At 45.2% G+C, this 26,371-nt stretch overlaps 2 protein-coding genes across 2 annotated transcripts; one reads left to right on the top strand and one right to left on the bottom strand.

Moving 5' to 3' along the window:
* Positions 1-2,621: 2,621 nt before the first annotated feature.
* Positions 2,622-3,522, top strand: LOC124682483. The gene is made up of 3 exons (XM_047217158.1): positions 2,622-2,730; positions 2,808-2,945; positions 3,065-3,522. The coding sequence occupies exons 1-3, from the start codon at positions 2,629-2,631 to the stop codon at positions 3,179-3,181; spliced, it is 357 nt and encodes a 118-aa protein (XP_047073114.1). The 5' UTR covers positions 2,622-2,628; the 3' UTR covers positions 3,182-3,522.
* A 4,898-nt stretch (positions 3,523-8,420) lies between these two features.
* LOC124682152 (cinnamoyl-CoA reductase 1-like) lies at positions 8,421-13,206 on the bottom strand. Its single transcript, XM_047216925.1, has 5 exons — positions 12,851-13,206; positions 12,612-12,766; positions 12,290-12,478; positions 10,418-10,770; positions 8,421-8,787 (listed from the first exon to the last, which is right to left on the bottom strand). Exons 1-5 carry the CDS (start codon positions 13,017-13,019, stop codon positions 8,568-8,570), a joined length of 1,086 nt encoding a protein of 361 aa, XP_047072881.1. The 5' UTR covers positions 13,020-13,206; the 3' UTR covers positions 8,421-8,567.
* Between the last annotated feature and the right edge of the window lie 13,165 nt (positions 13,207-26,371).

The following is a 26,371-nucleotide window of genomic DNA, read 5'->3' on the forward strand; positions in this document are numbered from 1 at the left end:
CGGCTGGTAGGACAAAAGATGTTGTGCAAGTTTCTCATTGCGAGCACGTACGACTATAATTGGAACACATGCCTATTGATTGATTAGTACTTGGATACCGTTTTATTATTATCCGCAAATGCCCCGCTATGATTGTTACATGAGTTTCTCTCATCCATGCAACGCCCGTTATCCGTCCCCGTGCCTACAGTATTTTAATCCTCGCCGTTTACTAAAATCTCTACTGCTGTCTTTGTTACTCTGCTGCTCGTTATTTCACTACGCTACTCGCTATAAAACGTTACTACTCGATAAACTCCTCGCGAGCAAGTCTCGTTTCCAGTGCGGCTGAATTGACAACTCCGCTGTTAAGGCTTTCAAGTATTCTTTGTCTCCCCTTGTGTCGAATCAATAAATTGGGTAATACTTCCCTCGAAGACTGTTGCGATCCCCTATACTTGTGGGTCATCATATTCCATATTCATCGGATCCCAACAAACACAACATGTAGCATTACAAATAGATGATCTTGATCATGATAGGCAGCTCACAAGATCTAAACATGATAGCAGAAGAGGAGAAGACAACCATCTAGCTACCGCTATGGACCCATAGTCCAAGGATGAACTACTCACGCATCAGTCCGGAGGCGGGCATGGTGATGTAGAGCCCTCCGGTGATGATTCCCCTCTCCGGCAGGGTGCCGGAGGCGATCTTCAGAATCCCCCGAGATGGGATTGACGACGGTGGCGTCTCAGTGACTTTTCTCGTATCGTGGCTCTCGGTACTAGGGTTTTCGCGACGGAATGATTATATAGGGTTTTCGAGACGCTCGAGGGGCCCACCCCATAAGGCGGCGCGGCCAGGGGTGGGGCCGCGCCCCCCTATGGTGTGGCCGCCTCGCGTCCCCTCTTCGTCTCCTCTTCGGTGTTCTGGAAGGCTCCATGGAAAATAAGACCGTGGGCTTTTGTTTCGTCCAATTCCGAGAATATTTCCTGTGTAGGATTTCTGAAACCAAAACAGCGAGAAAACGAGAACCGGCGCTTCGGCATCTTGTTAATAGGTTAGTGCCGGAAAATGCATCAAAATGATATAAAGTGTATGTAAAACATGTGAGTATTGTCATAAAACTAGCATGGAACATAAGAAATTATAGATACGTTTGAGACGTATCATGGCGCACCTCTTGCTTGTACATGTGGCGCACGTCGTGGTGCGCCACTACTATGTGCCATAACAATGGCGCACTAGTGGTGCGCCACTAGTACCTGTTACGAGTGGCGTGATAGCCGGTGCGCCACTACTATGTGCCATAACAATGGCGCACTAGTGGTGCGCCACTAGTACCTGTTACCAGTGGCGTGATAGCCGGTGCGCCACTACTATGTGCCATAACAATGGCGCACTAGTGGTGCGCCACTAGTACCTGTTACCAGTGGCGTGATAGCCGGTGCGCCACTGGTAACTAAAAGTGGTGCGCCACTGATCAGCTGTTTTCTAGTAGTGCGCGCAGCATATCCACGCCACTAAGGGTGGTTTTACCACGCCACTTCAAGGCTTTTCTCTACCAGCTTTTCTCTACCAGTGACTAATTCTTGGTGAAGTTAAAAAAATGCAAAAATTGCACCGATCTATTGATAATCATCCATAGCTTTAGAATGATCCCAAAAAGTAATAACTATTACAAATGCGTCCATAGACCACCTAGCGACCTACACACTGGCACAAGTCAAAGGCGATCCATCGTCCTTGCCCCTCCATCACCGTAGTCGGGGAAAACTTGTCGTAGTAGAATTTGTTGTAGTAGAAAAACGACAAATCGTCATGCTAAGACTCCAAAGGACCATCACACCACATAAGCAACCATCACCAATGATGAGGCCCGTAGGTCGAAAGAGATAGACCTGAAACCACACCAACGAAACCTAACTGGAACGCACAACTCCATGCACCCTCCGCTGGCACTCGAAGCACCACTGGAGCAAGGATAAGGCGGAGAGAACCTTATTCTGACTTCAAGATTTAGCCGCCGTCTCAACATCTCGAAAAAGACACTGAAGTGATTTAAACAAAGAACGAAAACTCTCCCGCTCGCGAGGGCCGTTGTCCGCCACGTCTCCAATGCCCCAACGCCACCAGAGACGAAGCAGATCGGCGGCAATGCCACTAGAGACGAAGCGGATCGGCGGCAACGCCGACGAAGAGGACGAAACTCTAAAGGGGTTCACGCGCGTGCGCTTTTTTTTAGGAAAGGAGGTAGTACCATTTTTCATTTTTCATTTTTCATAGAGGGGGCTGCGTAGACGCTTGATCTCCAGTAATTTTTTTTTGCTTAGAACGGGATTTTTTTGACATGTGGAATTGACCTCAAGTACTATTGAGTATTGACCAAGTACTTACCTCTGTGGTAGGTTTTTTTTTTTGGGTGGAACCTCTGTGGGAGTTTCTGATCTCACACCCAATTTTGGGCTCCACGTAGCGGTCCATGCAACGACTAGCCGAGCCCAAGCTGACCAGGCCGCCTTGTTCCGACGTCCCATGCTGGCCCAGAACGACGTGCCCAGCCCGCGCCGGCCCACCCGCTGCCTTTCCCCTGCTCCAAGGGAACGTCGCGAATCAAAATCCCCAACCCCTCCCTCACCACCGCCGATGCCCACCGCCCCCGTCTCCGGCTCCGACTCCGACCACCACCACGACGGCGGAACAGTCATGGCCGACGTCCTCTCCAAGGGCCGCGAGTCCTGCTACAAGGTACCCCCGAACCCTCTTCCCGCATCCGCCAACCCCTTCCTCTAAACTGCTGACGCAAGCGCTTCGATCCTCCCAAGGCCCGAGACGCCTTCTACGCGTGTTTGGAGAACCACGCGGACAAGAAGCCCACCGAGATCGCCACCGTCGGGCTCCTCTACCCCGCCGACTGCAAGAAGTCCCGCGCCCAGTACGTCAACACCTGCCGCCCCTCCTGGGTAAATCAATCCCCCACCCACCCACCTCGCAGCCAGCCCCCGTCGATGTCGATTGACCCCCTCTACGATTCGCCTCTTTGCTTGATTCTCCTAACGCTTGGTTTCGATTCCTTCGCCAGGTGAGGCACTTCGACCGGCAGCACTGCGCCAAGAAGCGGGTGCAGAGGCTGCTCGACGCCGATGAGGACCAACGGGGCCCCATGTCGCTGCCCCAGCCCTACACCTTCAAGCAGTAGGTAGCTCTGCCAGTGATTCTGTTCCGAATTGGGTCGTTTCTTTGGAATCTGGCGGACCTGGTAATCGTTTCAAAGTCAGTGTCGTTCCTTCAGATGGATGCTTATATATCTTGTGTAGCCTAGCATGTTCAAGGAGCTGTGAATGGGTGGAATGAACTTGTCTGTTACTTTATAGCAATCAGGACCGTTTGTTGTAGTGCCATCATTATCCTTGCGGAAGATCTTTCTTGCAGTACTATCCATAATCCTTGTGACATTCTGTACTTTCATGACTTATTTCCATGGATGAAAGTTGGTCTATGAAGTGAAATAATATCCTGCGGGAAGGGTTTCTCTAGTTAGATTACTAGGCGCAGTTTGGTGTATTGCTTGGTGCCATCATAATGACCATATAAAACTGAAAAGTACCACCAAATGTGTGATGGACAAACGTTTTTATTTTCCAATCAATACCACTTTTGGGTTGGTAGATCTATTTTTCTGTAAAAGTTAATATGATTTATTCATCTCTCTATGTTTGAATCAACTAATACCACATTGGGATGGTAGATCTTTTGTAAATTTTAATATGCTTTATCCTCTCTCTCTCTCTATGTTTTTTCCCTAATTGACTTCCTAGCGCTTTCTTGAACCTTGCCCTAACTGATACTTGTGGCTCTCTGTTTTTGGACCTCCACGTTTGTTAAGTTCCCACTTCCTAAGTACAAGCTCCAGTTTCTGATTTATTTTCTCCAAATAACACAAATGTGATATTATTTCCTCTAATATCATCAGTTTGTATACAATTTGCTCAGTTATCATTGACCTCCTCTTTTTACTGTATGAAGTGTACTGTTGCTTCATCCATGTTTTCAACATTATTGAATGAACCTCATTAACTAATCATTATGATGACCTTGTATGGCTATTTCTAAGTAGCTTTTGATGCATCACAGCAGAATGCTTTGGTTATTTGGTTTTTTTTTGTCAGATTTTTTGACAGATTTTTCCTATTTAAAGTAAATCACTAAGCCCATGAAAGTTATATCTTAGCCCTCATTGGACCTTGTTAGGAGATCATTTGAGCAGGTTTGGGGCTCCTATGATCTTCTGTTCATTTTAGGCTTCATTGGACCTTCCTCTAGTTAGTCCTCTGTGCAGATTTTACAGAATTAAATTATAATTTTTCTTTATTTTGATTCAACATATTTATGCATAATTACTTTTGGTATGGGATAGATAAGACCTTATATATGTTAATTTACACAAGTGTACATGTTTATTTGTACAAGTAGTTGGGTGTAATGACTAAGAAATGTGGATGGCATGATTTTGGACGCCAGTTGTCCTACAGGATGGCAAATAACTAGATGTTATGTGTGGAACATAAAGCATGATATGTAAAAACTAGAATGTTATGAATATAAAACAGGAACAAAATGGGTTTCTTGTTTTCTGCATGACGTGATGAACATGAAGTGTTTTTCTTGTTAAGTTTTAATAATGATTGTACTATTTGTTTACCCATTGTAATTTCTTTAAACTATTTTCGTTATAATTTAGCATGTAAGACACCTGGAAAATTGGGGGTGACTGGAGTTCTGGTATATTTAAAAGTTATCAAAATGGGGACAAAATAGTTCAGTGAAACAACAAAAGACTGAGCTGCAATAACTAGCTTTTGTGAGAGTTCTTTTCAATGTAAATATAATCAAATTTCTTGAGTAAATGATTAAAGGCTTTTATGGTCTGAAATAGTTTTGTTTCGAGGGGATTGAGCTTGAGTTGCGATCCTGCTATAAGTTCTTATGAAAAACAACTCTTTCTAAATTAAGGCTTCTTCCATAAGAAACAAACTTATTTGAATTTATTCTCAGTTTTGGGCCATTTTAAATCGTATCTAGGACTGTAATTAACTGCACGTGATTGGCATTTCCTATGCTTCTTTCTAGCTTGATCTCTTATGGTTGCTTCTGTCTTGCACTGGACCAGACTTGATGACCAAATGGTTTTTTGTGCTGGGTTAGGTACTTAGGTCTGAGAAGTTTTTTTGGTTTATCCTCATAACGATGGGGCACGACACCACTATTTTTAGTAGCACACTTGATTCTAATTGTTCTCATTTCAGATTCCTTATTCTACAGTTTTAGCATCTTTCTGAAGTGTTGTTATCGTTGCCTCGTCTGTTCCATTTATACTTGTGTAAGATTGCTCTAGCATCAGAAACGAGCATGTTACTTATAAGCTGTTAGAAAGCATTTGTGTATCGTACCATCGTTGGCTCATTTCCTATTACATGTAGATTTCACAATGCTAAAATGAAGTTCTCGACATGGACTTTACATGTATCAACCTAGCTACTCGATGCATCAGAAGAGAACACTGGGCTCCTTGGGTTCTGTAAACATAAATTGAGAAGTATAAATGGAGTGATGGGGCACTTAAATACCCATCAAAGTTCTATATTAGCTTCATTATAAATTTGATAGGATATCCTTTGTTTATTCCTGGCTTATTTGGAGATTTTTTATGTCTTCTGTTAATTTTCATTTACCATGTCGTGTACACCACAATGGGTGGGGATGGCAGTGCTCCTGCTATATTTAGGGGCTCTTTGGCTAGAGAGATCACCTCATCCATCATGACATGCTCCTTTAAAATCCTTATTTTATTTTCAACTCATTTCATTCCCCAAACCCAAGTAAGGAAGGTAGTATTGCATTGTCAATTTGTCACCTGGTTCCACAAATTGAATACCTAGTTAGAACTTACAAGACAAGCAAATGAGGACAAACCTAAAGTATTTTCAATAGGTAAGTAAAACAAAACACAATATTATATGTGAATACATGCTTTCATAGAAATGATGCTTTCATACTTTTGTCCCATTCATGTCTTACCTAAATAATTGTTCTGTTTGTCTGTAAGAGTTTGGCATCTCATATGTGTGTTCCTTGCATATTTTACTTGATGTGTTCTGTTCTGTCTTTACTGGGCCAGATTTGATGACTATATGTTGTCAACTTGCAACGTTGCATTAGGTTAGGTTGTGTTAGATTTAATGGTCCCTTTCTTGATGATAAAGAGGGGCCACCACTATCTTCAGTACTATCATTGCTGATTCCAGTCGATTTTCAAGATTCATTGTTCTCACTGACCTCATTACTTAACTTTGAAGAAGTTCAGGGTGGAGTTCTGTAACTTCTGTTGCACTCTAGTTGCATTGCCTTGTCACCAACTCTTCATTCTTTTTACCAACTCTTTTGTTTCATAGTTCAGGCTTGTTTGTGAAGTGTCATTTGCTGCGTCATTTCGCTCTGTTTGACCTTGTTACTTTTAGTAGCACTTATTTGTGATCCTGTTGTCTAGGAAGTGTCATTGTTTCTTGTGAGTTGTGATGATACAGTCATGTATTGCTATTTTATTTACTGTAATGATCAAGTAAGGATTGCAGACTGCTGATAAAGTTGCTCATGCATCAGCATAAGTAGAACAGAGTGCTCTCTTTGTTTCAGGATGTTCAAAAAATATTATCTACTTTTTGGTGTGTAAGGGTATGAACAACTAACAAGTTGTGATACCTAAGCCAGACTCTGGCCTTATGGTATGGCACTCTGAACCTTTAAGTTTGGTTGCAGATGGCACACAACCCACTTCTTAAAATTAGCAACCTTTTGTAGAGATGTTTATTCGATCACTCTAGTTCAAATGAAACAGCATGGTATTACAAGAACTTAGATTAGACACTCAACAAACACTAGCTGGTTTAGAGGACAGTAACAGTATGGACATGCTTGATTTCTTGTTACTCATGCTCGGATGGTAACCCCTACCTGCAGCTCTGCAGCCAGGGTTTCATTGTCAGCCTTCGTCTGCTCACTGAGCACCGGCAGGTGGCCTTTCTCCTGGAGGCTCTTCACTGTCTCGTACAGGGACTGGATCACCGGCCTGAACTCGAGTCCGAGGTCCTGTAGCTTCTTCTTGTTCGACATCTATATGGCTGCTTCCTTGGTTGTGCCTCGTCAGAGCACCTGTGCCACACGCATCACACGAAGTCAGTTACAATTCCCATCCTTTGAAAATAAGAACAAAAAATTAAGGATATAGACATGTTGATATCACTGCAATTATCAACAGTACAAAACCGAAGTGTAGACTTGTTCTGTGTTTTTTCTAGAAAAACAAACGTTTCCTTGGACACGAACAATGCTTTAGTGATGACACCATCACCGCGTACCATTGCGGTGGTCCGGAAGGGCAGGTTCAATGCCCATCGAAGTTCTACGCTAGCTTCATTAAATTTGATAGGACATTCTTTGTTTATTCCTGGGCTGTTTGGAGATTTTGTGTTTCTGTTAATTTTCATTTACCATGTCGTGTACACCCCAATGAGTGGGGATGGCAGTTCTCCTGCTATGTTTAGGGGCTCTTTGGTTAGAGAGATCACCTCATCCATCATGGCATGCTCCTTAAAAAATCCTTATTTTATATCCTACTCATTTCATTCCCCAAACCCAAGTAAGGAATGTAGTATATTGTCAATTTGTCATCTGGTTCCACAAATTGGACACCAGTTAGAAGACAAGCAAATGATGACAAACCGTAAGGATTTTCAATAGGTAAGTAAAACAAAAACAATACTTGTGAATACATGCTTTCATAGAGATGATGCTTTCATACTTTTGTTCCCATTCATGTCTTATCTAAATAACTGTTCTATTCCTCTGTAAGAGGTTGGCATCTCGCATGCCGATATAATGGCCCCTTTTTTGATGATGATCAAGAGGGCCACCACTATATTCAGTACTACAATGGTTGATTCCAATCGAGTATTGAAGATTCCTTGTTCTCACTGACCTCATTTCTCAACTTTGAAGAAGATGAGGGTGGAGTTCTGTAACTTCTGTTACACTCTAGTTACATTGCCTTATCACCAACTCTTCATTCTTTGTACCAGCTCTTTTGTTTCATAGTTTAGGCCTCCTTGTGAAGTGTCGTTTGCTGCGTCATTTCCCTCTGTTTGACCTTGTTACTACCTTGTGAGTGTGTTGATACAGTCATGTGTTGCTATTTTAGTGTCATGATAAAGTAAGGTTTGCAGACTGCTGATAAAGCTGCTCCTGCATCAGCATAAATAGAACACAGTGCTCTCTTTTTTGTAAGGGTATGAGCAAGTTGTGAGGCGTAAGCCAAACTCCAGCCGTATGGTATGGCACTCAAAACTTTTCGTTGCAGACGGCTCACAACCCACTTCTTAAAATTAGCAACCTTGTGTAGAGATGTTTATTCCATCAATCTAGTTCACATGAAACAAAGACAGTATTACAAGAACTTAGATTAGACATTCAACAAACACTGCCTGGTTTACAGGACAGTAGCAGTATGGACATGGTTGATTTCTTGCTCCTTATGCTCGGATGGTAACCCCTGTCTGCAGCTCGGCAGCTAGGGTTTCCTTGTCCGCTTCCGCCTGCTCGCTAAGCACCGGAAGGTGGCCCTTCTCCTGGAGGCTCTTCACCGTCTCGTACAAGGACTGGCTCACCGGCCTGAACTTGAGTCCGAGGTCCTGGAGCTTCTGGTTCGACATCTTGTATGGCTGCTTCCTCGGGTTCGCCTCGTCGGAGCACCTGTGTCACACGCATCACACAAAGTCAGTAGCAATTCCGGTCCATCCTTTGAATAGAAGTGCAAAAATTCAGAGTAGACATGCTGATATAACTGCAATCATGAGGAGTATACTGAACAGAAGTATGGACTTGAACGAAGCTTGCGTTGTTCTGTAATCTTTTTCTAGTCTAGTCTAGAAGAAGAAACGTCGACCAATTCAGGTGTGAACATCGATGCGTGACTTGTGGGAAGCCGAGATTCCTCCGTTTCCTTGGACACGAGCAATGCATAGTGATGACACCATCGCTACGTACTGCTGTTGTGGTCCGGAAGTGCAGGTTTGGTGAAGATTGCGACATCAAAATGACAATCTAGCCGCAGTCTGCTTGGTATCTTCGAAGCCAGATAAGGTACCGCATGAACCTCACATTGATCTTGACTAAACACACGGCGAAATTTCGGCACCGGCGCGCGTCGCAGGATGCTCCGACGAAAGGTATGAGTAACGACATTTGACATGCGCAGAGAGCTGAACAGTCCACATACTTCATTCAGTCTACGAGGTAGCAGTAGTAGTATCTTTCAAGCATGAGTATCACATGAACCTCACATTAATGTTGACTAAACACACGACCGTTCGCAGGCAGGATACTCCGACGAACGGTATGGACAGGCAGATCCATTTTAGTCCGGCCGCCGCGACGACAAATTGGCAAGCATTTCGATCGGACTTTCTGTTTTGCCATACTGGTCGTGCACAAATTGGTCAGCGGCACCGAGGTAGTATGCCAGGGAGCCCAGAATGGAGAGGTAAAGACCATCTTGGGTTACGATATCACGCACGCTGCTTTCTTGCCTGATGCTACGCGTTTCTACCGTGCGGATAGGCACTCCTGAAGATGGCAATCCTAGCAGAAACCGAGCAGAGAAGGCAATGAGGATATGTGTGTCGTCTGTCAGTCCACCTACTTCCGTCGACAGCTACGCGTGCGAATATCAGCGACGGGCAGCACGTACCATTGTCCACACCAATAGTGTGGCCTCGGAACACCGGACACAACCTCGAACTAGCACGCGACTTGTGGCGCGCGATGTTGCCGTTCACCAACATTTGGTTTGACCTATGCGAATGGTGAGCCGGCCTTGTGTGTCTCTGTGTTCATGTCGCTTCTGTAGGTAGCTGAAGGTACGGACGGAGCAGAGTGATCCAGGGAGCTGGTTGGATGGTTCACTGGCAGCTACTTGCAGTGGATGGTGAAGTGGTGGTCACTCGCTTTTTTACAACAACGATCGAGCTCTCGTCCAGTACTATCCACCCTTACCTACTACCGATGGGATCCACCCACTTCAGTGTGTGGGAGCTACCTAATTACTAGTGATGTCAGTTTTGCTTAGTGCTCAATCGCTCAGTGTCTCTGAACTAAAGAACCACAAGGTAACCTGCAGACGACCAACTGATAGACCATCGACATGCAGGTTAACTGCACTCGACCGGGACGCCCTGACAGACTCTTGCTAATTTCTCCACGGTTGGTAGATCATATATGAATGCAATTAGTTAGCAAGTGCTAGGAATTTAGGAGAGGCACATGCAATCACTTAAGGCAATGTAATTAAATAAAGCGGCTAGCTAGCAGGTCGTACGCGTACCTTGTGGGGACGGGGTACTCGGGGAAGAGCTTGGCGAGGATGCGCACGACGTCCTCGCGGTGGAGGACGCGCTCGGCGCAGAGGTGGCGGCCGGACGCGGCGGCGCACTCGAAGACGCGGAGGTGGGCGTCGGCCACGTCGCGGACGTCCACGTACGCCTGCACGGCGTTGGCGAACTTGCTGGCCGACCCGTCCAGGTACTTGAGGATGTGGCCGATGCTGGCGTTCACCGTCGGCTGCAGCAGGGGGCCGATCACCAGCACCGGGTTCACCACCACAAGGTCCACGCCGCGCTGCCGCGCCAACTCCGATGCCGCCTGCTCCGCCACCGCCTTCCCGTAGCAGTACCAGTTCTGCGTTTGTTAATGCACAGCAAAAGATCGGTCATCCTCTCGAGCCGTCACAGTTTTTGTGTTATATTTTGACTTAGCTACTCTTGGAGCTCGTCACTATGCATGCACTCGGCGGCTCGAGACTAAAATTCCAAGCATGGTCATGGGCATGGGGAGACCGGCGACGCGACGGTAGATAATATTGCCCACGTGCACAAATTGCTTCCAGTGTCCGATTTAGACCGTTTAGTGCCATACAGTACTTTCTATGAAAGTCAAAAAACTGTTACTCCTTCCCATATGCATGATTTGCTTTTGCCCATGCATTTCTTCCTCTCTAAGAAGGTCTAGAATTGTCTACGGTTCCGGACTTGTTACTCCCTCCGTTCACAATTATTTCGCGTTCTGGGTTTAGTCAAAGTCAAACCTTATAATTTTGAGTAAATATTTATGAAAAAATATTGACATATGCAATAAAAAAAGCTATTGTAGAATCGTTATAAGGTTTACTCTTATATTGTATGTATTTTGTATGATGATTATTGATACCTTTTTCTTATAATTTTGGTTAAACTTTGCAAAATATGACTTTGGCTGAACCTAGAACGCGAACTAAATAAAAACGGAGGGAGTACTAAAGCTGGTGTGATGTTAGCTTTTATTTTGCGCGGATGTAATGGTAGAGTTACAAGGGGGATCCCTGAGAAAGTACCACTTAACTGATAAAATGAACTAGAGGCGAGGCTTTTGTGTGATCCCGCTTGCAACCCTAGATAATTGGCTCCTTTTGGCCACTCCGGTCCACTAGACAATTTGCTGGAACATGGCAGTCCTACTAGCTAGTGGGTAAATGGCACTGAGATAGCACCGAACTATATGTTCATTTGACAGAACAAACTTTGGTAAGAAAAGTTGATGACAAGGAAGAAGAGCAGTAAAGGTGTTTTTTTTCTGCCTTTGAAAAATGACACAAAGGACTTTAATTTGCACTCCCATCAAATAAAAAGAAAATATTTTCTATTGCCAATATACAGGAGGAGTGTAATTTTGTAGTGGTACCAGGTGTCTATTTTTTGAGTGTGGACTGAAGATTCCTAGATGTCGGTTTCGGCGCATAACTCGTGAGCGGCTGCTGCCTCACACCTGTGTGCGTTCGTTTTCGGCATAGTATATGGTAGGTAAACTGAACTGTATTTCCGAATCGTCTATCCATGCGTACATAGGTGAAAATTACAGCTACGAATCGTCCATCCATGCGTACATAGGTGAAAATTACAGCTACAAGGCTAATGATAACGACGACAAGCGCACACGATCGTCGCTCGTGTATTGGTTGCCTTGAAAAGTTGAACACTTTTAGGGCGGTAGTGATCGATAGGGTGGTAGTTGTAATAATTCAGCTATAGGAACTCACCACGTAGCACATCTTTTGAGAGTTGTTTTTGGAAAAGAAATGCAGCATGGTGCAGAGAAAGGGTAGCTATGGAAGGATGGAAGTACTCTAGATAATAAAAATTAAAATTGAGCATGCAGTACCCACCCTGGTTTTCTTGCAGAAGTCGAGGTCGCTCCAGCACGACTCGTCGACGACCACGTCCGGCCCGCGGTTGGGGTCCATGGTGACGGCGCCGATGGAGGAGGTGAGCACCATCCGCCGCACCGTGCCGGCGTCCGCCGCCGCGTCTATGACGTACTGCGTGCCCCTCACCGCCGGCTCCACCATTTGCTCCTGCACAATGAGTCGGTCAGTGTCTAGCTAGCGTTGCGCGCGCATGAACTATTGCTGCCATGGCGATCGATCGACGGTGACAGAGAGAATGGAGAAGCTAGCAGGGTGCTGATGAGCGCTATGGAGTACGTACGGGGTCGTCGGTGACTGGGGACGCGGTGTGGAAGACGCCGTGGCAGCCGTCGATGGCGCGGCGGATGGCGTCGTAGTCGAGGAGGTCGGCCTTGCAGAGGACCAGCCGGTCGGCGGCGCCGTCGAGCGCCTTCAGGTGCGCGTTCTTCGGGTCATCTGCATGCACGCCACAATAATGAATACACTCCTCTCGACACAAGTTGTACTATTAAGAAAACGATGAATGCATGGGTGACATGCCTGGGTTCCTGACGGTGCCCTTGACGGTGTACCCCTTCTCCAGCAGCAGCTTGACGAGCCACGACGCGATGTACCCGGCGGCGCCGGTCACGCACACGGTCTGCCCGTTCCCGGTGGGCGGCGCCGCGGCGGCAGCGTCTCCGGCAGCCACGACCTCGACGACGGTCATGTCGATGCTATATATGTGGACGTACGGACGTAGATCGGAGCTGAGAACCGGCCGGCGGTGAGGCGGAGGGAGCTCGATTAGTAGAGAAGGATCTGGTAGCTGGGTTTGGTAGGATTCGTCGTAAAAGGCAAAGGCCTGGGCGGTGTTGGTTCGAGTGGCGCGGAATTTATAGAGCCGGGAGCTGGGTCGACGGCGAGGTGGGAGGGAGGAGAAGAAGAGTAGTGAGAGGGGATGAGCTAGGCGCCGTGTGGGCTGGTGGCCCCCCTCGGCGTGAGGGTGACCGCGACGGCGAGAGGTAGTAGGTGAGGCCGGGTGATCTCGAGTCGGCTTACCTACAACTGGGCCAACTGCGTGCGTAGCATAGGCCGTAAAACGAACGACCGCTTAATTACTTGTGGTAGGAGTAGATTTAATTTAGGGTGTGTCTATGTCTAAGTTGATTGAGATTTTCTTAAGTCTCAGTCAGCTCAGAAAAGCGCAATTCAAAGAAAAATACAACTCGGTCCAGTTGCACATTTCTGGTAGAAAAATGCAATTGCAATTTATTAACAGAAAAGTGCAACTTAGACACTTTTTTGTAATTGACTTAGACTTAAAAAATTCGCAGAACCATTTAATTTAAGTACTAGTAAAATATATCTTCTAATTATGGCTAGATTTATTGAACCTGCGAAAACTAGTTTGTTTAGATGCGAGTAGCTTAACCGGGACAGATGTCGTGTCTTTAACCGCGACCGCTACTTTGCTCCAGAAACTCGTTAGCATGGTGAGGAATGTCAGTGGGAAATTCAGCTAGCGAGGGCTTGCAGCGCTTCTGCTCCGGTGCTCCCCCCCCGGGAAAAGTCTGGACAAGCCAAACACATGGACGGCTGAGATCTTCTGATACCTCTTCGGCAGCGGGGGTAAAATCGTAATTTCGCTATGCGTAGACCGTCCGTAGAGCCCTGTACAAGCCCGTATGGCCCGCGCACGTCATTCTGTACGTATCTACATCGTGCCTACAGCACGTGCGTACGAGCGTGCGTGTACCGAAATAGAATCCCATATAAAACACCGACGTTTCCTTCTCCGCCTCCCTCGCCCCACCATTCCCCCCCAAATCAGGTACGGAGAAAACCCTCTCCTCCTCCCTCGGCCACTTCGTCTTCTCCACTCCCTCTCCACCTCCAGTTCTCCTTCTTTAATCCCTTCTTCTCCGCGCATTTCCGTCGAATCGGAGGCCGATGGAGGGTAGCAGCTCCACCGCGAGGGCGGCCGCCGCAGCCTTGGTCAAGAACACCGGCGTGGCGGAGGCAGATGTGGTGCCGGGTGGATGGAGCCGTCGTGGTGCGGCCGCGTCGGGCGGAGGCTTGGTGCTGACGGCGGCGGATGAGCAGGAGCACGGATTGGGCGGCGAGATCGTGCCGGATCTGAATGTGCAGCCAACGGTGGAAGACCCTCTGGTATGTGCTATCCTCTCAACTCCTCAGCTTATTTTCCCTTATTTGATGGTGATTAGGGTTAGATGAAACCGAAGAATAAACGAATCATGTGATTTGTGATTAGGGCTTACTGTGGACCAAATGGATCTAGCAGATCGTCCCGTGGTTTGTGTATGTTGGCAAGGGTTTTTTTAATCTGGTTTGACATCCGTGTGCATTCGTAGTTAAGGGTGGTTTTATTGTCATGTGACCCCAATTTATATACCGTGTGCACAATTTATCCGGTTTGATTATCGTGTGCTCAATTTATTTGTTAGTAGTAGCATCAATTGTTTGCTACAGAGCTTCATTAGTATGTTTTTATTACATGATTGCATAATTGCTTTAGGGATTCACATTGATTTGTAAATCTATGGTAATGTTGTTGTGCTCCGGGAGTGTTATCTTGCTATGATGGCAACAACATTGACATAATAATTTGTTCCCTGCTATGGGAAAATATGTAGTTACTATAATTGTACATCACCACAGTATGAATAATAGCATGTGTACCTATTATTTGAAATGGTATGATTTAGCAGGACCTCCACTTCTGGGTGTTAGAAGCTAAAAACCCCTAAATGCTGCTTACTTAACATCTTATGGTGATAATTATTGCTTATTAAATTTATGGTACTGCTGCTCCAGGGGCATTCCCATTTGTGCATAAGATGTTTCACCTTAACATAGTAGGAGAAATATAATGTTACTGGCCTATTATTGTAATGATTGCAATAAGGATTTGTAGTATATGTGTTATGCTGCTATGATTGCAATTTAGATTGACATAATAATTTGCTCCCTGCTAGTATATTAATTGAAATGGAATGATAGCACCTGTATATGGTACTATAAACTGTAAATATGCTGAGTTATTAGTTCCCAAAGTTTTGTACTAGCATTATCCATTCGATAAACATTGTACAATTAATTGCAATGTGTACTCCTTAATTTATAACAATGCATCATTGAGTTTATTATTTGCTTAGTTTTCCCACTTTTTGTCTTTAAATTAGGCAATGTGAAATCTGTATATATGACCATTGTTATTAAATTTATTCTTATCAGGTTGGTGAGACCTCCTCTGTCCGCAAGAGGAAGTTTGAGGAGTTGGATGACTCGGAGGACTCGGCCACTCCTACATTTCCTCCGAGGTCGAGTCCGGGGACGCCGTGTCGGTAAGATAGCATTCTCAATATTGATTGTGCATGGTTGACAAGTTTATTGAACTCATTGCTGTACAATAGTTGTGACATATGATTGTGACATTGTTGTTTTGCAGTACAACTCGGATGCTTCATCCGATAATGAAGTCAGCAAGTACAATGTGCTCGTCATATGAGAAGAAGGTGGAGGAGAAGATTTGGGCTGAGGGAATCAGTGCTTACATGAAACCTGATGGGAGGTACTACTGCAAGTTCCATCCCTCCAAGCAGGTTCCTAGGGATGGTATGCGTGAAGGACTTGTTGGCCATGTGAAGGATGTGCACCCGAAGGATCTCCGCGACAAGGCGAACCATGCTGCCCTGAGGAAAGTACTGGAGTAATATGGTCAGGATTGACTGAATGCCTGAAAAAGTTAGTGAAGAAGTACATCATCAGTATATATGATGATGTTAAGTAATGTATGTTATTAAGAACTGCTAGTTTATGTGTGCACCTTCGTTATGGTGCGGTAACTATGTATGGACTTGCTAGGCATGTGAACTTTAGCTATGGTAGCTATGTATGCACCTGTACCGAGTGTGCTAGATGGTATGTAGCACACTCGTGTTTGCTTTTGCTGGTTCTTCACTTTGTTATAAGATAAGTGAAGTTATGGATGGCTACAAAGTATTGTCAGCCTTTTTATCTACCATCCATGTTCTGTTGGAAAAATGGTAGTCCATAAATATTATCTTGTTTGCAAGGAAATGGTAATTCTAAAATTTTGCTTGTTTGAAAATTTGATAGTTCAGTAATATTGAGTTATGTACCAATTTGATCTCTTGTCATAATGTATTCAATAGTTTAAAAAACATAGTAGATAAGTTACATGAATGAATAGCAAGCCGCTATGTGATGAGAATAGCAACCACCAATGTCATGAGAATAAAACAGAGTAGCAATTTCATATGTTATTTGTATCTGATATTTCATATGTGAATTTAAAAAATCGAATTCGTAAAAAGTTCATATACAGAAAATGTACAAAAGATGCATTGAAGGTTGGCAGATCAACCCAACCTTGTATGTTTTCATTAATTTGTTTTAGAATTGTCCTTTATCAAAATATATACTTGAAAGTATAGTGATTTTTCGGCCTCCTCCAAATCACCTCAAATTTTTATCACATTGTATGTAACACAAGAAAACATGGAATGTGACGATTTTTTTTCATTCTGAATTTTTTTGAATTACTAATGGATGCTCCATGGTTGGGAGGTGCCGATACTAGGGTTTTAGGGTCAAAATGGTCTACCATGGCCTAAAAAATAGCAAACCACCTTGGATGGGGCAAATATTTGGCACACTTGTGCATGGTGGTGTGCCCCACCCTTTTTGGCTTGCTCTTTGTAGGTTGGTTTTCACATGCATGGTGATCCCATGGTTGGGAGGTGCCGATACTAGGGTTTTAGGGTCAAAATGGGTCTACCATGGCCTAAAACATATCCAACCACCTTGGATGGGGCCAATATTTGGCACACTTGTGCATGGTGGTGTGCCCCACCCTTTTTGGCTTGGTGTTTCTATTTTGGTTTTTACATTCATGGTGATCCCATGGTTGGGAGGTGCCGATACTAGGGTTTTAGGGTCAAAATGGTCTACCATGGCCTAAAACATAGCAAACCACCTTGGGTGGGGCCAATATTTGGCACACTTGTGCATGGTGGTGTGCCCCACCCTTTTTGGCTTGGTGTTTCTATTTTGGTTTTTACATTCATGGTGATCCCATGGTTGGGAGGTGCCGATACTAGGGTTTTAGGGTCAAAATGGTCTACCATGGCCTAAAAATAGCAAACCACCTTGGGTGGGGCCAATATTTGGCACACTTGTGCATGGTGGTGTGCCCCACCCTTTTTGGCTTGCTCTTTGTAGGTTGGTTTTCACATGCATGGTGATCCCATGGTTGGGAGGTGCCGATACTAGGGTTTTAGGGTCAAAATGGTCTACCATGGCCTAAAACATACCCAACCACCTTGGATGGGGCCAATATTTGGCACACTTGTGCATGGTGGTGTGCCCCACCCTTTTTGGCTTGGTCTTTCTAGGTTGGTTTTTACATTCATGGTGATCCCATGGTTGGGAGGTACCGATACTAGGGTTTTAGGGTCAAAATGGTCTACCATGGCATAAAACATTGCAAACCACCTTGGATGGGGCCAATATTTGGCACACTTGTGCATGGTGGTGTGCCCCACACTTTTTGGCTTGGTGTTTCTATTTTGGTTTTTACATTCATGGTGATCCCATGGTTGGGAGGTGCCGATACTAGGGTTTTAGGGTCAAAATGGGTCTACCATGGCCTAAAACATACCCAACCACCTTGGATGGGGCCAATATTTGCAACACTTGTGCATGGTGGTGTGCCCCACCCTTTTTGGCTTGGTCTTTCTAGGTTGGTTTTTACATTCATGGTGATCCCATGGTTGGGAGGTACCGATACTAGGGTTTTAGGGTCAAAATGGTCTACCATGGCATAAAAAATTGCAAACCACCTTGGATGGGGCCAATATTTGGCACACTTGTGCATGGTGGTGTGCCCCACACTTTTTGGCTTGGTGTTTCTATTTTGGTTTTTACATTCATGGTGATCCCATGGTTGGGAGGTGCCGATACTAGGGTTTTAGGGTCAAAATGGGTCTACCATGGCCTAAAACATACCCAACCACCTTGGATGGGGCCAATATTTGGCACACTTGTGCATGGTGGTGTGCCCCACCCTTTTTGGCTTGGTCTTTCTAGGTTGGTTTTTACATTCATGGTGATCCCATGGTTGGGAGGTACCGATACTAGGGTTTTAGGGTCAAAATGGGTCTACCATGGCATAAAAAATAGCAAACCACCTTGGATGGGGCCAATATTTGGCACACTTGTGCATGGTGGTGTGCCCCACCCTTTTTGGCTTGGTGTTTCTATTTTGGTTTTTACATTCATGGTGATCCCATGGTTGGGAGGTGCCGATACTAGGGTTTTAGGGTCAAAATGGGTCTACCATGGCCTAAAACATACCCACCCACCTTGGATGGGGCCAATATTTGGCACACTTGTGCATGGTGGTGTGCCCCACCCTTTTTGGCTTGGTCTTTCTAGGTTTGTTTTTGCATGCATGGTGATCCCATGGTTGGGAGGTGCCGATACAAGGGTTTTAGGGTCAAAATGGGTGTACCATGGCCTAAAACATACCCAACCACCTTGGATGGGGCCAATATTTGGCACACTTGTGCATGGTGGTGTGCCCCACCCTTTTTTAATTGCTCTTTGTAGGTTGGTTTTTGCATTCATGGTGATCCCATGGTTGGGAGGTGCCGATACTAGGGTTTTAGGGTCAAAATGGGTCTACCATGGCCTAAAACATACCCAATCACCTTGGATGGGGCCAATATTTGGCACACTTGTGCATGGTGGTGTGCCCCACCCTTTTTGGATTGCTCTTTGTAGGTTGGTTTTTGCATTCATGGTGATCCCATGGTTGGGAGGTGCCGATACTAGGGTTTTAGGGTCAAAATGGGTCTACCATGGCCTAAAACATATCCAACCACCTTGGATGGGGCCAATATTTGGCACACTTGTGCATGGTGGTGTGCCCCACCCTTTTTAATTGCTCTTTGTAGGTTGGTTTTTGCATTCATGGTGATCCCATGGTTGGGAGGTGCCGATACTAGGGTTTTAGGGTCAAAATGGGTCTACCATGGCCTAAAACATACCCAACCACCTTGGATGGGGCCAATATTTGGCACACTTGTGCATGGTGGTGTGCCCCACCCTTTTTAAATTGCTCTTTGTAGGTTGGTTTTTACATTCATGGTGATCCCATGGTTGGGAGGTGCCGATACAAGGGTTTTAGGGTCAAAATGGGTGTACCATGGCCTAAAACATATCCAACCACCTTGGATAGGGCCAATATTTGGCACACTTGTGCATGGTGGTGTGCCCCACCCTTTTTAATTGCTCTTTGTAGGTTGGTTTTTGCATTCATGGTGATCCCATGGTTGGGAGGTGCCGATACTAGGGTTTTAGGGTCAAAATGGGTCTACCATGGCCTAAAACATACCCAACCACCTTGGATGGGGCCAATATTTGGCACACTTGTGCATGGTGGTGTGCCCCACCCTTTTTTAATTGCTCTTTGTAGGTTGGTTTTTGCATTCATGGTGATCCCATGGTTGGGAGGTGCCGATACTAGGGTTTTAGGGTCAAAATGGGTGTACCATGGCCTAAAACATATCCAACCACCTTGGATGGGGCCAATATTTGGCACACTTGTGCATGGTGGTGTGCCCCACCCTTTTTTAATTGCTCTTTGTAGGTTGGTTTTTGCATTCATGGTGATCCCATGGTTGGGAGGTGCCGATACTAGGGTTTTAGGGTCAAAATGGGTCTACCATGGCCTAAAACATACCCAACCACCTTGGATGGGGCCAATATTTGGCACACTTGTGAATGGTGGTGTACCCCACCCTTTTTTAATTGATCTTTGTAGGTTGGTTTTTCATGCATGGTGATCCCATGGTTGGGAGGTGCCGATACAAGGGTTTTAGGGTCAAAATGGGTCTACCATGGCCTAAAACATATCCAACCACCTTGGATGGGGCCAATATTTGGCACACTTGTGCATGGTGGTGTGCCCCACCCTTTATTAATTGCTCTTTCTAGGTTGGTTCTTGCATTCATGGTGATCCCATGGTTGGGAGGTGCCGATACAAGGGTTTTAGGGTCAAAATGGGTCTACCATGTCCTAAAACATATCCAACCACCTTGGATGGGGCCAATATTTGGCACACTTGTGCATGGTGGTGTGCCCCACCCTTTTTGGATTGCTCTTTGTAGGTTGGTTTTTGCATTCATGGTGATCCCATGGTTGGGAGGTGCCGATACTAGGGTTTTAGGGTCAAAATGGGTCTACCATGGCCTAAAACATACCCAACCACCTTGGATGGGGCCAATATTTGGCACACTTGTGCATGGTGGTGTGCCCCACCATTTTTAATTGCTCTTTCTAGGTTGGTTTTTGCATTCATGGTGATCCCATGGTTGGGAGGTGCCGATACAAGGGTTTTAGGGTCAAAATGGGTCTACCATGGCCTAAAACATACCAAACCACCTTGGATGGGGCCAATATTTGGCACACTTGTGCATGGTGGTGTGCCCCACCCTTTTTTAATTGCTCTTTGTAGGTTGGTTTTTGCATTCATGGTGATCCCATGGTTGGGAGGTGCCGATACTAGGGTTTTAGGGTCAAAATGGGTCTACCATGGCCTAAAACATATCCAACCACCTTGGATGGGGCCAATATTTGGCACACTTGTGCATGGTGGTGTGCCCCACCCTTTTTGGATTGCTCTTTGTAGGTTGGTTTTTGCATTCATGGTGATCCCATGGTTGGGAGGTGCCGATACTAGGGTTTTAGGGTCAAAATGGGTCTACCATGGCCTAAAACATACCCAACCACCTTGGATGGGGCCAATATTTGGCACACTTGTGCATGGTGGTGTGCCCCACCCTTTTTAATTTCTCTTTGTAGGTTGGTTTTTGCATTCATGGTGATCCCATGGTTGGGAGGTGCCGATACTAGGGTTTTAGGGTCAAAATGGGTCTACCATGGCCTAAAACATACCCAACCACCTTGGATGGGGCCAATATTTGGCACACTTGTGCATGGTGGTGTGACCCACCCTTTTTGGCTTGGTGTTTCTATGTTGGTTTTTACATTCATGGTGATCCCATGGTTGGGAGGTGCCGATACTAGGGTTTTAGGGTCAAAATGGTCTACCATGGCCTAAAACATACCCAACCACCTTGGATGGGGCCAATATTTGGCACACTTGTGAATGGTGGTGTGCCCCACCCTTTTTGGCTTGGTCTTTCTAGGTTGGTTTTTGCATTCATGGTGATCCCATGGTTGGGAGGTGCCGATACAAGGGTTTTAGGGTCAAAATGGGTGTACCATGGCCTAAAACATACCCAACCACCTTGGATGGGGCCAATATTTGGCACACTTGTGCATGGTGGTGTGCCCCACCCTTTTTAATTGCTCTTTGTAGGTTGGTTTTTGCATTCATGGTGATCCCATGGTTGGGAGGTGCCGATACTAGGGTTTTAGGGTCAAAATGGGTGTACCATGGCCTAAAACATACCCAACCACCTTGGATGGGGCCAATATTTGGCACACTTGTGCATGGTGGTGTGCCCCACCCTTTTTAATTGCTCTTTGTAGGTTGGTTTTTGCATTCATGGTGATCCCATGGTTGGGAGGTGCCGATACTAGGGTTTTAGGGTCAAAATGGGTCTACCATGGCCTAAAACATACCCAACCACCTTGGATGGGGCCAATATTTGGCACACTTGTGCATGGTGGTGTGCCCCACCCTTTTTGGATTGCTCTTTGTAGGTTGGTTTTTGCATTCATGGTGATCCCATGGTTGGGAGGTGCCGATACTAGGGTTTTAGGGTCAAAATGGGTCTACCATGGCCTAAAACATACCCAACCACCTTGGATGGGGCCAATATTTGGCACACTTGTGCATGGTGGTGTGACCCACCCTTTTTAATTGCTCTTTGTAGGTTGGTTTTTGCATTCATGGTGATCCCATGGTTGGGAGGTGCCGATACTAGGGTTTTAGGGTCAAAATGGGTCTACCATGGCCTAAAACATATCCAACCACCTTGGATGGGGCCAATATTTGGCACACTTGTGCATGGTGGTGTGCCCCACCCTTTTTTAATTGCTCTTTGTAGGTTGGTTTTTGCATTCATGGTGATCCCATGGTTGGGAGGTGCCGATACTAGGGTTTTAGGGTCAAAATGGGTCTACCATGGCCTAAAACATACCCAACCACCTTGGATGGGGCCAATATTTGGCACACTTGTGCATGGTGGTGTGCCCCACCCTTTTTTAATTGCTCTTTGTAGGTTGGTTTTTGCATTCATGGTGATCCCATGGTTGGGAGGTGCCGATACTAGGGTTTTAGGGTCAAAATGGGTCTACCATGGCCTAAAACATACCCAACCACCTTGGATGGGGCCAATATTTGGCACACTTGTGCATGGTGGTGTGCCCCACCCTTTTTTTAATTGCTCTTTGTACGTTGGTTTGTGCATTCATGGTGATCCCATGGTTGGGTGGTGCCGATACTAGGGTTTTAGGGTCAAAATGGGTCTACCATGGCCTAAAACATATTTTATTAATGTTGTCCATATTTACATATCAACATTGTTCATGATAAGTATAGACTATAATTTTGTTGTTTAATTTCGTTGGCCCAACATGGACCAACCAAAATGCCATATGCAACAATAATGAAAGTGAAAAAATGTTATTAAAAAAGGCACAACCCGAAACGGCGGATGGAAACGCACCATTACGATCTTCACGCGCGCCACGATCTTATCGTGCATGGTTTGCGCATGGCATGTTCCGGAAATGACGGACGACGTGGTCGGCCTATAAAAAGGTGTTCGTGCTGCCGTCATTGAGATCGTGCAAACCCTAGCTACAGCCGCCGCCACCGCCACCGCCCGCGCAGTCGCCCTCTCTATTCTTCTCGCCTCCTCCGTCTCCAAGGCTCTCATCCCCGCCACCGCCGCCATCTGCAAGGCACCCTCACCTGAGACCGCCGTACCCAGGAATCTTCTCCACGCCAGGCCCAACACCGTCACCTAGATCTCATCGGAGACGAGACCAAGACGGTTCCAACACTGCCTCGTCAAGTAAGTACACATCAAGACCTTCGTATCTACATCGTATGAAGCAACTAAAATTTGTATAGTTTAGAGTCGCCGCTCCTCTAGAGTCGCCGCTCCTCTAGAGTCGCCGTGTGTCTTCATATTTGCAGTTGTTAGAATAATTTTCTTAAGTGTTGACTCTGATTAGGACTTGGAGTTGTTGTGCTGGTTGTGTGCATGCATGTGCACACCTGTAGTCAATTCGTTTAGGTTAAGTAAAATTTAACGTGACTTCATGCCCGAATACGTCGGATCGAGTCGATCCTTTGTCAGCAGTTTGCCTATATATGCATCGCTCTTGTAGCATGAAAATAGCAAACACTGCAATTATCGGTTTTTAAGATGTAAATTTTATTGAGGGGTTTCATATATAGGCCGGGCAGATGTTTGCTCTCAATTTTTTTGTATAAAATTTCACCATGATTTGTCTGTTGAAAGCATATCATCTCACACATCGTATGTACAATAATGTCATCTCACGCATCGTATGTAAAATCATGTTGTATTCAAGTCTCCCTCTTGCACATTTAATTTAGTTTTTTGTACGTGACATATTACTTTCGTAATATAGTGTTTTTCCTTGATAGAATGGACGAGCTTAGGGGTGAAGTTTGCTGCAACATCGAAAAATGGTGTAGGCTCATGGCCCGTCTTACCGTGGATCAACGTGCTAGACTAGCTCTAACTAATTTAAGAAGTATGATGATGATTCCTTCTGTCAAGATGCGTACAATATTGATCAGGTACACCTTCTCACATGTATATTACGTAATATTTCATCACATGTTCATATGTCATTTGTAATTCGTGGATTATTTTTGCATAGTACTTATTGATTCATCTTCATTTTTGTTCCGGGTTCATGCTTGATGTTTTTGACCCTGCCATCGGTACATTCGAAATAGGAGAGAACAATGGCGCGGTGTCTCTTGGTTTTGTCGATGTTGAGTGTCTCCTTGGTCTGGTTAATGAAGGATTTTCAGCTGGGGAAATACTTACCGAGGAAGGTGAAGACGTGAAGCATCGCATCCCACCACAGTTCATAAGCAAATCAACCGGTAACATCGTTATCGACGAATTAATTGACGACATCATTAAAAGTAAACTTGCCGATGATGACTTCCTGAGGAGGGTAGTGCTAGTGCTTCTAGGAACAGTACTTGCTCCTATGGCGACGAAGATTGTTCCACACAAGTTCTATGCACTAGTAGAAGATGTGAACCGAATGTCAAAAATCAATTGGAATGCATTCACTCTTAGGGTTCTGTTGGATAGCATTAGGCTGGTAAGAAAAGGTAGACAAATCCGTCAGTGGCCAAAAGGGAACTTAGGAATGTTGCGGTATGTATGGTCTTATGTCGGAGTGTTGTGCATACTACATCTCACTCGCATTTTTCACGTATAGATAATTAATTTACTCTCCTTTGTTTACATGCATGCGTACTTGTACTGGGAAAAATGTCAGCCGCTAGAAGGCGAGCGTGCATTTAATCCTAAACTGTCCATGCGCCCTCTAATGAGGAACTGGAATGAAGCAGCTGCCACGCGGAGAGACAATTTTGACTATGAGAATGGTCGAGGTCGTGGTAACGTGAAGGTACTAATTTCAGTGTTACGAATAGGCACACTTAATTTTGTAAATACTCAATTCAAAACTGTAGTACTTAACTCTTGCATTATATAACGTGCAGATTGATGAAAATATCACTGAAGAGTATCGGATGATGGAGCCAGTTGTGCCAGATCCTGTGGCTGCTCATCAGAATAACGCCAAGCCCGCGAGTGCTGTTCCAAAAAAGAAACAGGCTCCAAAACCCATTGATAACGGTCAGACGGAAATTCTGATAAATCGTTTAACGGGTTACCTAGATGCACAATTGCAGAAGATGTTGGCTACCATCCCTGCCTTATGTGCTCAGGTGAAACGCCTAATTGTTGTGTCATTTTCTTTTGTTATTGAAAATGCAATCGTTCATGAACTTATATATTTTTGTGTTGCAGAGAACATTGGAGATGTTTAATAAGGAAGGCGTGACTTACAAACCAGCAGCCGCACCGGTTTCCGGTAACATGGAGGACCGGGAAGATGTCAACTCTTTCCGGAACGGCCCTCGTGATAAAAAAGAGTTCATGTACAAGGAAGAGAGCGATTCAGCAGGAGGTGGAGATTCTATTCGTATCATTGACATGAACCTGGCTGATGAAGTTGATAAATTGGAAAAAAATTAAAGGAGCCTGCTAAGAATGGTACTGCAAAGAATGCAAATGATGCTATGCGCACACCTGACAAGGCTGGTGGACTGAATGGTACTCCAGCAGGAAAGCCATTTGGCGATGTTGGTAGCACACCGGATAATCCGTTCATCATTGAAAATGCTGATCCGGTGACATCAGATTCAGAAATTGATCTCGACGCAGTAAGTATTAGCAAGTTCTTATCTAAATCAAAGGAAGATGAGTTGGCTGGGAAGAGGAAGCGAACAATTCCCAAAAAATTTCAATCTCCCTATGCTCTAGACAGACGCACCAAGCGTCAAGTCCGTGGTTCATCCACAAAAGGTAGTTTATTTTTCCCATTATTTTTAATATTCTCTATAAGAAATGTTGTATTTGCTAATCATTTTCATATGCATGCAGCTCTGAATTTCGATGATAAATCTGGAGCGAGATAAAAATGCAAAACCGGATGCATCATGCGATTTGACGGCTGAACTTGTAGACGCAGCTATAGTCTTCCTCGAGCTTGCATCTCGCTCAGACCAGCACAAAAAAAAGAATGTTTACCGGAGTGCCAGGGGCGATGAAGTTAACGCTGAGCGGCTACGTGTTGTTCTCGACGAAAAATGGTTGTCCGATGATGTAAGTGTGTAGAACACATCTATTCCATACATTTAATATTTACATGTATGTTATTAACATATAATGTCATTATGTTATTCGCAGGTCATTGATGGTTACATTGGGCAT

The sequence above is a fragment of the Lolium rigidum genome, chromosome 1, assembly GCF_022539505.1.
Source record: "Lolium rigidum isolate FL_2022 chromosome 1, APGP_CSIRO_Lrig_0.1, whole genome shotgun sequence".
Lineage (NCBI taxonomy): Eukaryota > Viridiplantae > Streptophyta > Magnoliopsida > Poales > Poaceae > Lolium > Lolium rigidum.